This window comes from Carcharhinus amblyrhynchos, chromosome 16, assembly GCF_965287045.1.
Source record: "Carcharhinus amblyrhynchos chromosome 16, sCarAmb.v2.hapA, whole genome shotgun sequence".
Classification (NCBI taxonomy): domain Eukaryota; kingdom Metazoa; phylum Chordata; class Chondrichthyes; order Carcharhiniformes; family Carcharhinidae; genus Carcharhinus; species Carcharhinus amblyrhynchos.
In genome coordinates this window covers 24,687,563-24,702,162 of record NC_137339.1, presented here as the reverse complement: position 1 = coordinate 24,702,162, position 14,600 = coordinate 24,687,563, and the positions used below count along the sequence as shown (strand labels likewise).

Sequence of the window (14,600 nt, the reverse complement as noted above, 5' to 3'; positions counted from 1 at the left end):
ATGGGGTAGACAACACATCAGTTATGTTCCTGAAAGTACAGTTGAGCAAATTACCTACATTTGCAAGCGGTCTAGAATTTGAGAATTCTAACTACATCTTTATGATCAAAAATGTCAGTTTGAACCCTGAACAAAATTCTCAGGAAACTCTCCGGCTTTAACATTGTTACTGTTTTAAGCTGATTCCAGCTTGGGAGTCTGAATCTCCTGATCAACTATTTGCTTTTCTTTGTCTTTTTTCTGGTCACTTTTTTATTTCTCTTTCAACATCTCTTACAATCTTTCTTATCTAAGAGGACTAATGACAGACCTGCTTCTGCTGGTGCAGCTTGATGACAGATTGCTTGCAAATGCACCTGAGCAGTGAGTCAAGATGAACCTATGATATTCGGGAATTAAGATCATCAAAGTAAAATGATCATTCTGTTTCTCACTCTACAGATACAACCTGTGCAATATTTTGCTTTGGCATAATGATCTTAACATTGTGATATCATTGAAATCTGAAACCAACTGAGAGAAGCCAGTCACCATGTGTTTTACAAGGCTGATGTACCGTGCCACCTGTCCAGTCTTTCACATAGCTTTGTTTAAAAACCTGACTAAAGGCCAGTCCAGAAATTGAACTTAGTCTGGTATTGCAGTGCCAAATGCAGGGCAACTAAATTACGTATTCAGACCTGACTAATAAAATTATTAATTAGACTTGTTCATTCCTCAGTCCATTATATGCACATTTTCAGAATTTCACAAATTAATGTGCATTCCTTGTCAAAATTGACATGGGTATAATTGAGAGAGGGGAACTTGAGAATTGGTGTATCAACATAAATTGCAGCATGTTAGTATTTATCAATTCTTCCCTTTTTCTCACGGTAGCAAATGGCATCCAATAAGAAGCTTCCCACCTTCAGCAGGATCCTGAATGGCTGCTGTAACACAAAATGGCCACCAGCCTCCTGTACAAGGCTGAATATAGTGGTTATTTGCATGTGTATTGCCATCTGCTGGTCAATTTGAACTCTTCCATATTGTGTAAAAAAAACTTTATTATATTTCATTATGCACACTAGATTTTAATAGAATCCCTAATGTGCAGAAGGATTTGGCCCATTGGGTCTGCACTGACTCTGACAGATTATTTTACCCAGGCCCTCTTCCCATTACCCACCACTACTCCGTCTAACCAACACATCTCGGGATACTAAGGGACAATTTTAGCATGGCTAGTCCACTTAACTTGTACGTCTCTGGACTGTGGGAGGAATCCGGAGGAAATCCACGGGGAGAATATGCAAACTCCACACAGGCCCCACGGCCAGAATTGAACCCTGTTGCTGTGAGATCACCGTGTACCACCGTGCTGCTGGTTTGGTACAAATGTTAATGTTAACTTTTGCATTAAATAAGATCTATGAAGAATTTTCTACTTGAACGAATATCAAACATTTCAGAAGTTGTAATTGGTAGTCTGTGTTTCCTACACCCATATGCACGCATCCCTCCCCAACATCAACCAGCTAGTTGAGTAGTGAACAGCTGAGTTATATGGATTAACTTCGTGCAAAGACTTTCTCAATTGCCCCAATGCTATTGACTTAGTAGGGGGGGAAATCAGCCAGGGTTATTGAGTGCTATTGAATGATGTCTTTAAGAATTGCAGTTGGAGGGTGAATATATGATTGTGCTTTGCTGATCCCCTTACGTTAGAATGGATGATTACGTCTTTCTCTATGCACAATGTCCCAACTATGGCTTGGAATCAAAATCTTATCTTCCAAGTTCTGCCTTTCTCGTTGCTGAAACCTAATTGGTATCCTTTACTAGTTTGTCCTTCTGCAGGACTTTTAGCTGCTCAGTTTTAAGACTTGTGCTATGAAGATGTCCTGTTGAGGTCAATTAGCTTTATGTTCATGCAGTTTGAATGGAACAAAAAACAGAAGCTTGCGTTATCATATGTCTGCGAAGAAATTTTTATAAACAACAAATTTTGGCTTCACCTTTACTTTGTTGCACTGAAGAATCAAACATTAGAATATTTTCCTCATTTCATGTAATGTGGGTGTTGCTGGAAAAGCCAGCATTTGTTGCTTATTCCAAAATGCCCTTGCACTGATTGGCGTATTAGGCCACTTCAGAGAGCAGTAAGAATCAACCACACTGCAGAGAGACTGCAGAGAGTCTGCAAACAAATGGGCCAGACTGGGTAAGGATGGCAGATCTCTTTCCCTAAAGAGAATCAAACCTGTTGGACAAGTGTAAGTGTAGAGGCTGCCTCACTTCATTCACACCCTCTTGTCCCGAGCACAGACCAATTCAGAGACATCAAACCTGAGAGGTCTGTTTAGTGTTTAGAGAGGGGAGAGGAAAAATGCTCAGCAACCATTCACTTACCTACTAATTTGTGACACCACACCTCTGATTATTTTCAAATGCATACTCCCAACCTGTTTTACCTCCCCAGTGGTGTCTCTTTCTTGTTCTTGGTGTTCTGCCACCACCCTTTTATACACCCTGCAGGTCTTGCTCTTTTCAGGAAATTTAGAATGTTTTTCCCAAGTGCTGAGGCCCAGCAAAACAAATTGTACCTAACCTCCCTCCTGTCACAGATGCATCTATCTGTCCATGACCGTATCGGTAAGAATGACCACCAAGGAGCCCTTGTGGAGACTAAGTTGGTCTTCACATTTAGGATATCCTCCATTGTGTTGAGAAATTATTTACTTAGCTAAGAACAGTTGCCTCATTTGCTGAGTTTAAGATTACTAAGAGCATAGTCTCTAATTATGTGCAGCATTGTTTGTGTCCTTCCACAAGTATATAAGGGATTTGTTTTAAGGCTGCACTGATGGAGGTTGGATGCTTAAGTACGCTAGTCTGTCCTGCTTGCAATTGAACAGGTGGGGTTTGACACAAGAACTTATTCATGACATGCAGCATTTCCCATTCCTTGATCCAGAGGATGTCTGCTGGTAAATTTTGCTCAGGGGCAGTACTCCATGTTGATGTCAAGATAGTAAGCAGGTACTAGGTGTGTTGAGCAGGTCATCATGGAGTGGTAAGTGAGATGCAGCAAGAGATGTTTCAACTAACTTGCTGATTTTTGTCAGCAGGTATGTGTGGCAATGATGGTTGCAAAAATAGGAAGCCAGGAGGAGGGTTGTTGAGTGGAGAGTTCCTGTTATGATGCACATTGTATTCACTTGAGTGTCAACAAGATTGACTTTTGTCAGAGGTGCACAGTATTCTGCTGCATGATAGGGCCAGTGCTGAGGTCCAGAGTGTTGTGGCAGCAGTACCGCCCACAGCTCCAAGTTTGGTTACTTGGTTATTTCTAATTTTCACCTTTGCTGTTTGCCCCAATTATTCCCTAATGGGCAGAGTTCTAGCTAGAGTAATTCCTAAGTTTTGTTTGTCTGGGATCTTAATATCTGGCCATCCATGTAGATCATAGAAATCATAGAAACCCTGCTGTGCAGAAGGAGGCCAATCTAGCCAGCACTGATGACAATCCCACCCCAGGCCCGATCCCCTCAATCCCACATGTTTACCCTGCTAATCCCTCTAACCTACATATCCTGTGACAATTTATCATGGCCAGTCAACCTAACCTGCACTTCTTTGGACTCCGGAGGAAACCGACGTATCATGGAGAGAATGTGCAAACTCTATGCAGACAGTGATCCAAGCCAGGAATTAAAATATTTTTTGGCACTGGCGGTGTGGGGGTGGAATATACTGAATATGATTTTATAGGGATTTAACATGAGACACCATGTTCTTCAGTAGTCTGTCAACCTTGGAACATTTTAATTCGGGATCTGGTCTAGAATGCAGAAGGATGGAGTCTGGGTAAAACATGTCATCAGCATGGATGATCTTTTAGACTGCTGGCAGGTCACTTGTAAATATGTTGAACAGCGTGGCGTTAGCACTGAACCCTTCAGTAATCTGTTACCTTGTTTTCTCCATACATTGCTCCCTGTCCAGGGGGTCCTAACCTGTATTGCAACAGCCCTTTTAAAAGCTGGATTGAACACTTTTTTCAGAAGGCTGGGAGAAGGCTTTTGTGTAGCATGGATCTGTTGGGCTGCATGGCCTGTGTTAGACTCTGTCCAACCCAAGCACTTAGAGCTCAACAGGAGTTTTCCTTCAAGTACCAAGTCATTGTTGGTTTTGTATGGTGTATCGTCATAGACCTAATTTAAAAAATGCAAATTAAGAAAGAAGCAGGTTTGTGGCTGAGAATGATCAAAATTAGACTGAGTAGGAAGTGAAACTGGGTCAGGCAATGCAAGATGAAACATTATCTAAAAAAAAACATCTAGTTTGATCAATATTAGATTTGAGCTGGTACTAAATGAAAATGAAGGAAGGTAGACCATTTGAAGTCCCATGAAAAATAGTTGTCATCAACTGTCTGGATCTGGATATTGCTCGTTTATCGCCTGTCCCTAGTTTTCCTTGAAGGTGATGGTGAGCAATATAGGCCATGTGGTGTAGGTACATACGTATTGCTGTTAGGAAGACAGTTCCAGAATTTTGATCTTGCAACAGTGAAGGAATGCAAGCAGCCACAATTATCTTCCATTGTGCTAGGTATGATGGGGATGGATGCTTAAGGTTAGATAAAAGAAATGCTAAGTGGAAAAATTGAACTCGTTTGTCTCCTGTGATCACATGAGTAGTTGACACCAATGGCATTTCTCAGTTCAAGTAGTGTGAGGGGGTAGAACAATGAAATTCCGCCATAATAGTTGGAAGGGGAAGTAGATTAAAGGGTAGGAAAGATGGAGATTGTGAGGAGCGGGGAAAGAAAGGTTGCCTTTGCATGAGCAAAGACTTCAATTTTTACCCTGGCACAGAGGAGTTGAGACCCAGTAACCTTTGCCTCTGTTGCCAGGAGACGGTGCAAGTTTTGTGTTGTTAAGTGGGTGGTGGTGTAATTAGTGCTCAGTATTTCCTGCCTTCAAATATGGTGAAAATTGTGAACAATTTTTATTTTGTCTCCTGGGACAAAGGAAAATGGCAGAGTTTAAACTGTTGAGTTGTTTGTTTTTCCTGCCTAGGATCTCTGGTTTTGGACTAGCTTCAGGATGGGAGTAAAATTTCATTTATAGTTTTGGTGTGACATGGTTTAGTGCTTTCATTAAGGTTTTATTGCTGTACTGACAGTTATTTTTTTAAAGTCTCTCAGCCAGCAACAGATGCTGTTTAGGAGTATCAATTTGGCAAATTTCAATCCAGGTGCTTTGTAAGAATTGGAGTTCGTGTGCACATTAAAAGCTAGGTTTGTGTAAAAATAATTAGATGGTTGTCTTATCTTGATGCTTGCCATTCTTATTTACAACATGGATGCCTGTTTCAGAAACTAAACTAGTCAACAGTGACACTAGCTGGCAAAAGCATGTAGTTGTAATCTTGAATTTTATGTTAACTTTCAGTTGATCAGAAAGATGTTGTTTGGGCGGTTGATGAAAAATGATGTGGTGCCTCATTGTTTTCCCATCATGTAATGTTAACATTTATAGTACCACTTAAAGGTGCAGTAGTTGACTAATTTGAAATCATCTACCATTTTAATATACAATCAGTGGTTTTAAGACAAAACATAAGATGGGGGTGGGGTTAATTGTGGATGGATTATTGAAACCAGCAAGTTTGCAGTTGGTGAACCAAATTGTTCTTGGAAGTTGTATCCAAAGATGGGGTACTGGGGCAGAGCCTGACAGTTGTAAAATTTGCGTAAAGCTCAGCTCAATCTGAGTTTACTATTTGATAACATTACCATACAATAGTTAGTTCCTTGGATTTTGCCATGAAGTTTTAATTCCTGGAAACTGGCTTAAAAGTCCAAAACAGAAGGCCTGTTTGTTGAAGTTTGTTTCTTTCTCACTGCACAGATTTTTTGTGCTCTGATTTACTATATAACACTATCATTTTGCCATTTGATAATTTTACTATGAAAACAACAAACTTGAGTTTATATGTCACTCTTGTAGGAAAAGGCCTACAACAACTCATCAATGCAGAAATATAGAGATGTCAAGCGAAAGAAACAAATTATGGGTAACTAGAAGTTGGTCAAAGAAGATGCTCGTAAGAAGGATCTTATAAAGGAGGAGATGGAGAATGTCGAGGCATTGGTGTTTAAGAAGAGAAATTCAAGAGCATAGAGCTTAAGTACCTAAGGACATATCTGCCAGTGGGACAGGAGGGAATGATGCACAATAAGCTGGTGTCAGAGGGCTGGAGAGCTCACGGGGTTGAAAAGCAGATACTGCAATGTCATAATGCAGTTAATACAAGGGTGAGAATTTCAAATTTGATGCATTGGAGAACCTGGAACTGATGTTGATCAGCAAAGACTAGGATGTTGAAAAAGCAAGATTGGCATGAGGTAGGATTTGAGCAGTAGAATTTTAGGTGAGCTGATCTTGGTACCAGATGCAAGGCTGTTCAGATCGTTGAAACAAGTAGGTCAGTAGGTTAAAAAGGCTTGAAGGATTTTTTGTGTCAGCATCTTTATGAAAATCATGAATGACATTACCAATGGTATGTGGACATGGAAGCCTTATGTTTCCCAGTTTTCTTTTAGAAAAGAATCAGATTGTATTTTGTGGTCAAGAATAGTTCAGGAATTCTTGTAACTCCCTCTTGTTGAAGGACCTACAACTATACAGACAGCACCTCACTTTACTGGAATTTGAGTGATTTTATCTGCCTCTTGAACTTGTCAAGTGTTCCACACTGGTCCTGATATGATTAGATTATAAGATTTGATAACATAGGGAGTTGTTCATCAAAAATAGCTAATGTTCGCTGTGACTGGGCAACAATTTTTCTATAGGTTGTTGGTATTTCAGACTGTCTGATCTTCCTCTGCGTCATTTGTTTTGATCAAACCAAGGTAACTGTAGATGGTGTAATTTTTTCCAAGTTGCAATTACAAGACCAATAAATTATGATTGTCATTCAGGTGTAGTGAAAAGGATTAATATCCCAAGTAAACTCTGTCCTCATGACAGCCTTGATTCAAACATGGACAGAAATGCTTAATTGCAGAAGTGTGAATAACTGCCCTTGACATCAAGATAGCATTTGACTGAGTGTGGCATCAAGGAACCCTAGCAAAACTGGAGTCAATGGGAATCCGGGTTAAACCTTCCACTGGTTGGAGTCACACCTAGCAAAAAGGAACGTGGAGGTCAATGATCTCAATCCCAGGACATCACTGCAGGAGTTCCTCAAGGTAGTTTCCTGACCCAAACATCTTCAGCTGTTTCATCAATGCCCTTCCTTCTGTCAGAAGTGGGGATATTTGCTGTTCACCATTTGCGACAACTCAGATGCTGAAGCACTCCATGTCTAAATGCAACAAAACCTGGACAACATCCTGGCCTGGGCTGACAAGTGGCAAATTAACATTCACACCCCACAAGTGCCAAGCATTGGCCATCACCAACAAGAAATAATCTCACCATTGCCCTTTGATATTCAATGATATTAGTATTGCTACCATGAACTGGGTTAGTCATATAAATACTTTCTGTACAAGAACAGGTCAGAGGTTTGGAATCCTGTGGCACGAAACTTGATTCTTGATGCCTGAAAGCCTTTCAAGGCACCAACTGGGAGTCTGGAATACTCACCACTTAGCTGTATGAGTGCCGCTCCCTTAAGAAAAAACGCCAATCAAGACAAAGCAGCTCACTTGGTTGACACCCCAATCACCAGACATTCATTCCCACCACCAGTGACAAGAGTCCATACCATCTACAAAATGCACTGCAGGGACTCACCCTGGCTGCTTTGACAGCACTTTCCAAATCCATGACCATTGCCATCAAGAAGGACAAGGACAGAAGACACATGGGAACACCACTACCTGGATGTTCATCTCCAAATCACTTGCCTTCCTGATTTGAAAACATACTGCCATTGCTTCACTGTCACTGGGTCAAAATTCTGGAGCACCCTCCATAATGGCACTGTGGGTGTACATGGGCTTCAAGGCAGTTCACCACCACTTTGCAAGGGCAGTTGGGATGGATGATTATTGCTGGTGTAGTCTGATGCCCACGTCCTGTAAATGACTGGTACTTTCTTGGATGCAGTGTTGTCAGTCACTCCCTTTTCCTTGTTGTAGCTCCAGGTCAAATATGGTACAGTATTACACCCCCCAACAGGATGTTCCTGTGCAGGTGTATTTCTGCAGTCTTCAAAAGTGGAGCAAGCAAATACTTGTTATGATTAAGTTTTATGAATCATGAAGCTGCTATTCTTGGAGCTTGAGCATATAGAGCCACAATTGTGCACAGATTCACTAATATCAATCAGTACAAATTCCCATTGTATAAAAACATGAAATATGAACACATTGCTTGTATGCATCAATAAGTTGTCTTATTTGATTTTAACAATCATTCTGCTTTCTGGCCTACAGCCTAGGGCAAAACCATCTTCCTGCAGTTTCCAGTTTTCTCTCCTGGCCATCAGTGCAGAATTTAATAGCTTAACATGGTAATGGTCCCATTGAGTTGAAAGCAAAAGGACTTTAATAACAGTCATAGTTGTGAATGATCAATAAAATACAACACTATATTTTTATTATCATCTCTAGCACGCTGCTTTAAATGTCCCAGCTAAGCTCTATATTCCTAGCCTCGTATTCCTGTGAATTTAACTTGGACAGTTAAATTTAGCTCAGTATTCCTGAACTCAGACAGCTGGAGGTAGTGGTGGGAATCTGAAGGCAAGATGGGACACAGTACTGAAAGTGTTCTGCACAGAATTGTTCTTCAACACAAATATTGCCTTAAAAATTGAACTCTTGTACCTTTAACATCACAATGATTTTAGCATTCTAAGTAGTCTGCGATATAGGATTAAGTTTATTTCCTGATCTAGTCTTAATATCTTAACGTTAGCCTCCTTGTTACCTTGGTACTATTAGTCAAATTTTGCCTGACTGAGTTCACACCCACTGTACGATTTCTGTATGAAACCTGGACTGAAACTCAGGGCAGTATTGAATGATTGCTGCTTTATGAGATGCCATCTGCTTTTCAGATGGCGATGAAACATTTCATGGTGTTACTTTTGACAAGCAAACCACTTTCCACAAGGTTGAAAGTTATTTAGCCCATCGTTCATCCACACGATGATCCTTTTTTTCAAAAAAGAAGCACATTTCTGCACTTGTGTTTCTGATAAATTCAGGGTTTTCAAATTCATCGTTGCCCACTCATATGGCAATGTTTCCAGTTATTAGCCTGAAATTCCTTTCACTAGTTTAATCAACATTCCCTTATTCTATTTTGTACATCATATCATTTTTTTGTAATTATCTTGTACATATCTCTAAAACTGTCTCCTAATGTCATCTTTCTTGGCTGCAAATACCAAGTTTCTCGAGTTTTTTTCCTTGTATTTCAAGACATTTGACAGGAGGGATAAGTTCCTTTTAAAAATCTGCAATGTCTGTAGGGCTTGAATGCTTGTATCTTGGCTGCCAGAACTTGTATGTAATACTTCATATGAGAGCAATCAGACTTCCTGTGACCTAGTCAATGTACTTCAACATTCTGACTATTGCCTAACATTGGACACAGTCTTACGTTTATTCAATTTCCTCAGCAAAAATAAAGCATGCAAAGACTTTTAACAACGTTCATGGTGTTATGCATATTTTTTATGTGCAATACTTATTTGCATTAAGTTTCATTGTTTTATTTTGCATACTTTTTCAAAGTCATTCTGCAATAATTGTGTGCTTCCTGTGACTCAGCTGCTCCTGTAGTTTGATTTATTTGGAATTTTGACAATTTTCACTCAGTTTCTGAAATCCTATTTTATGTAGGCATCAAATGATTATGGTCCCAACACTTGAGTCTAGAGATCTGTATTGTCTTGTCATAACCCTCTCATGTCCTTGTTTTGACCTATCTTTTTTTAAAAGAATACTTAATGTTTAACCTAATCATGTATAATGTTGTTGACCTCAGAACTCTTGGTGTGGAACTTTAGTTCTATTTCAGTAGCATTGTAAGTCCACTTAGGTTGGTGGTTCAGAATTTTCAAAGATGCTGTTAGACATCTAAACCCATGCTGCCTCAGGGGGCCTGAGCCTATTCTGTCCACTTTTCAAATATGGACACTCAGCAGCCCGTTTAATTTTCTGGCATTGTCACAGTCTGCAGAAACTCTGGCATAATGTTGTGACTCCAGGAATCTTTGCCATCCTTAACACACTTTTTTGAGGCTTTTCAGAATTTTTGTGCTGCTAAATGAAAGTTAATGCATTTATCTGTGAATGCAGGGGGCACGTCGCTGATAAACATCCATGTGACTAATTGGAGAAAATAATTAGACATTTTTTCTTCTCGCGTTCATTTACTTTTGAGTTCATTTTCAGGTTTTAGGATTTTCATCTCTTTTCTGATCTCAGTGTGCTGAGAATTTTTGATTTCCTCTGATACGGACCTGGATCCTCTGATTGCCCTTTTCAAGTGTTTCTGCAGTTTCTTGTATTTATCCCAGTGAATCATTTCCCTGTGTCTTTCTCTCTCTTCAGGATTTGTAGCAACTGCTTTTCTTTTCTACTTTGGGTTTGTTAAATGATTTGGTGAAATTTGTTTATTCTGAGCATGTGGGTATTCAGAATTATTCCTTTTTAATGTTTTCCATTCATTTGTGAGACCTTATGGTATTAACCCCATTTACAGTATTATATACCAAGGAATAATTGGTTGTGATGCACTTGAGACATGAATGCTCATCTGTTGTTTGTTCATCACTTTTTTAATGTGCTTATTTAAAAAATATTGCCAGCATACTATTTGATGGCATAATGGAACTACTTGTATTTTCTACTTTTTTTTTCAGGCTAAGGTTATTGGAAATGAAAACAACAGCAAAGCTGGCTATCATACTCCTACTGCTTCAAGTCCAAGTGCAGAGGAAAAACTTCCACAGGACAGTGCACCTTTCTGAACACAAGCTATTCTCTTCATACCTGACTCATTGAATCCCAAATCTACACAAATTGAATTTAGTGCTGTTGCAACCATCCTGTTAATGTACAAATGGTTATTTGATGCCCATTTGGTGAAAAGTACATTACTGCTGATCTGGAAATCTGATAACCATTTTGTAATGTGTAAAACTTGGAACAAAATTCTTTGATCTTCAGAATTCTTCTATCAAATTTGAAAGATCGTCAAATTATCTTTATAAAGCTGTTGTCACTATTTGAAAAACCTAGCTTTGATGACCTTAAAACCTCGGTTTCAAAAGAGTAGCAAGTACTCGGCACACTACTATTAACTCCAATTCATATCATACTCGCCTTACTTTGTGCTTTAATGTCACTTTTATATGTATGGGCCAACTCTGGGATATAAGTGGATTGAATTTCCAGTACTATTTAAGCTTGTATAGGATGATTATGTGCCACAACACACATCATTTCAAGAGTGCTTATTTGGACAGGGATTACTTCTGCTTCTGTTGTATGTTCAGCAGCTTTAAATATGTATGGTTAGTACACCTGTTAGTGACTGAAGCAAGCTGAATTTTCTTTTTAAAAATAAAGCCAAAATACTAGCGGTTTACAAGCTGTGGTTTATATCCAGTGGGCTATAAGGGATACAAGTGTGAAATTTTTGTTGGATTTTAATGGAATGAAACACAATGTGGGTTTTAGTTTAGAATGTTTTGATGCATTATGGATAATTGTCTGACCACTTCTGTTTTCAAACAAAAAGTGGGGGTTGTTCTGTTCCATGTATGCCAGGATATAATTGTACATTTCCCTTTCTATCACTAGAATGCTCACAATTAAACATTGGCTATTAAAGCATTCCAGAAGAATGTGGTGTTTTCTTTCTCCCTCTGACTGACCTAAAGTATATCCCTTCCTTTCTTCATCTGCCCTTCCCACTGCCCCCTCTTGCAAATTAATTTTCAGAGTGGACAGTGCTTCCAAAATATTAACATCTGATTTTTCTCAGAAATTTTGCTGACAATTGGAGGCCTGTACTGACTGTTTTTACTACTTTGGAGATCCAGTGTGGGGATCATGTTGGGGGTGGGAAAGCACAGACATAATTTGATGGGCTGAATGATCTGTTTCCACACTGACACCTAATTCTGCCTATCTGCACATAATTGCAGTGCAAATACACAATGTGACTGGCTAGTTTCAAAAGACTACATAATTTACTGGTGCTGTATAACTGGGTGATTAAGTATCCAATATGTAATTGGTATTTTCTTTCTGCTGTCACTTTTTTCATACCAAAGGAAATTTTTTAAAAATTAACTTGGAAGTGATATAACAAAGTGTCATCAGCTTAATTTTTTAAATGTTAAATTTATATTAATTTCCATGTACTGAGTTGCTGCACCTTTGCAACTCTAGGAAAGAATAAACTAAGAGTACATAAAACTTCTAAAAATTGGTCCACTGGTCATAATTTCATCTAAAACCCCTTTTCGCACCCTTGACGTGAACTTAACCCAAAATGCCTTCTAGGCAGTCAGCTTCTGGGGGAGCTGTTCACTGTGCACATCTATTTGTGGCCATTCACTGCCTTCCACTCCTCTATCTGCTCCTCCATTCTCCTGATCTAACAGAAGGTGCATTTTTGCACAAACTTCAAATTAATTGCTAATTTAAATGGCCTTTGCTTATTTAAGCTCCATCCCCTGACTTTGAGAGATCAGGCAAAGATTTGGAAATGGCCTATATGTGGATTTTCTCTTAAATTTGGCTTCTAATTCTCTGGGTGCCAAGACCAGATCTAACTGATCCTGTTAGATCTGTGAGCAGTGGAAAAGATGGAAAAATCTAGATCTGGTCTCAAACTTGTCTTCATGTTCTTGAACGTGTTGACATCAGGAAGATTCTTCTGCTCTGGCCTAACTGTGTACTGGCAGATGCAAGTTTTATCTCTAATCTGCTTCACAATATTTGAAGTAACTTTGAGATGCTGTTCCCCTTCACTGCTGTGAAAGACACTCAGGCTTATGCTGAGCCTGTGACTCTCTGTTGATACAGGTTTGTCTGCTTCTGTTAAAATCATTTACCATGGTTCCTCTCCTCTATCTCCAATCTCCTCCAGCTTCAGAACCTCCCAAGATAACCTCTCATCTAATTTTGGTCTCTGAGCATCCCAATTTTCATCACTCCATAACTGGTGTCAGTGTCTGTGCCTTCAGTTGCCTAGGCCTGAGGCTCTAAATGCTCTTCCTTCTGTGCTTCCCATCTCTATCTCACTTTTAAAGAGCCAAGAAAATTATTGTACAGGAACAGGCGCTGCAATCCTCCAAGTCTGCACCAACCATACTGCTCGGCTGAACTAAAACCCCCTGCTCTTCCCGGGACCATATCCCTCTATGCCTATTCTATTCACGTATTTGTCAAACCACCCCTTAAAAGACACTATTGTATCAGCGTCCATAACCTCTTAGCAGCTAGTTCTGGCACCCAGCACCCTCTGTTTCTAAAAAAAAACTTGCACACATCTCCTTTAAACCTTGTCCCTCGCATCTTAAACCTATGCTTCTAAGAAATTGACTCTTCCACCCTGGGGGAAAAAGCTTCTGCCTCCACTGTGTCCATGCCCCTCCAATCTTGTAGACTTCTATTGGGTCGCCCCCTCAATCTTCATTGCTCCAGTGAGAACAAACCCTCCATTCCAGCCAACATCCTGGTAAATCTTTTCTGTACCCTCTCCAAAGCCTTCACAACTTTCTGGTAGTGTGACCAAAATAGAACACTCTATTCCAGGTGTGGCCTGACTAAGGTTCTATAAAATCTGCAACATGACTTGTCCATTTTTAAGCTCAATGCACTAGCTGAGTTTTTAAATTGTTTCCCCCAAAGCACTCTTCAGATCCATCCCTTTGACCAAGTTTTGGACTGTTTGACCCAATTGCCTTGTGTGGCTTGATGTGCACAAGAATGTACACGTTGTATGGGCAGTACAGGTGAAATTCTCAGGTTTAGAATTAATATTTGTACAGAAGAAAGGAACATGTCCAAAGTCTTTGGTGCAGTGATTGGACTTTTGAATGGACCTCCCTTAAGCTGATCTTTATACCCCAACTATGACTGCAGCACTATATTCTGCACCTCCTTTCCTTCCCCCCTCTCTACTACATGAATGGTATGTCTTGACTGTATAATGTGCAAGAAACGTCACTGTATCCGATATAAGTGTTATGTGACAATATATCAAATCAACCTGAAATCCCTCTTAGTTGCGCTGCCCAAAGGGAGCAGAGGTTTTAAAGAATAATCAACTGCTGTAGCTGTACATTGACCTAGATAAATATGCTTTTTTTTGACAGTTATAACTAACTTTGTAAAAATGTGAACATTTGGTGGGCATAAACTTAAGATAATAATTAAACAGAAAATTGGGAGGGAATCATACAAGGGTTGGTTTAAAATTTAGACCCATCATCCACAGACTGCTGTTTAAAGCACTGTTTGTAAGTTATTTTAAAGGAATCAAATAATTGGTTATAATAGGATTAAACTAATGTGGCTGATGAAGTGAAAAGCAGTATTGCATTCTTGTGACAAATTA

General features: G+C 39.5%; 1 protein-coding gene across 8 annotated transcripts in view; it reads left to right on the top strand.

Annotated features, from left to right (window-relative positions):
* Positions 1–11,863, top strand: part of tpd52l2b (tpd52 like 2b) — a 50,012-nt gene extending 38,149 nt beyond the window's left edge. For all 8 annotated transcript variants that reach the window (XM_080204856.1, XM_080204863.1, XM_080204858.1 and 5 more), the window contains one exon: positions 10,888–11,863. In XM_080204856.1, the coding sequence (XP_080060982.1) occupies positions 10,888–10,995 (108 nt within the window). In that variant the 3' untranslated portion in view covers positions 10,996–11,863. The remainder of the gene's footprint in view (positions 1–10,887) is intronic.
* The last annotated feature ends 2,737 nt before the right edge of the window (positions 11,864–14,600 follow it).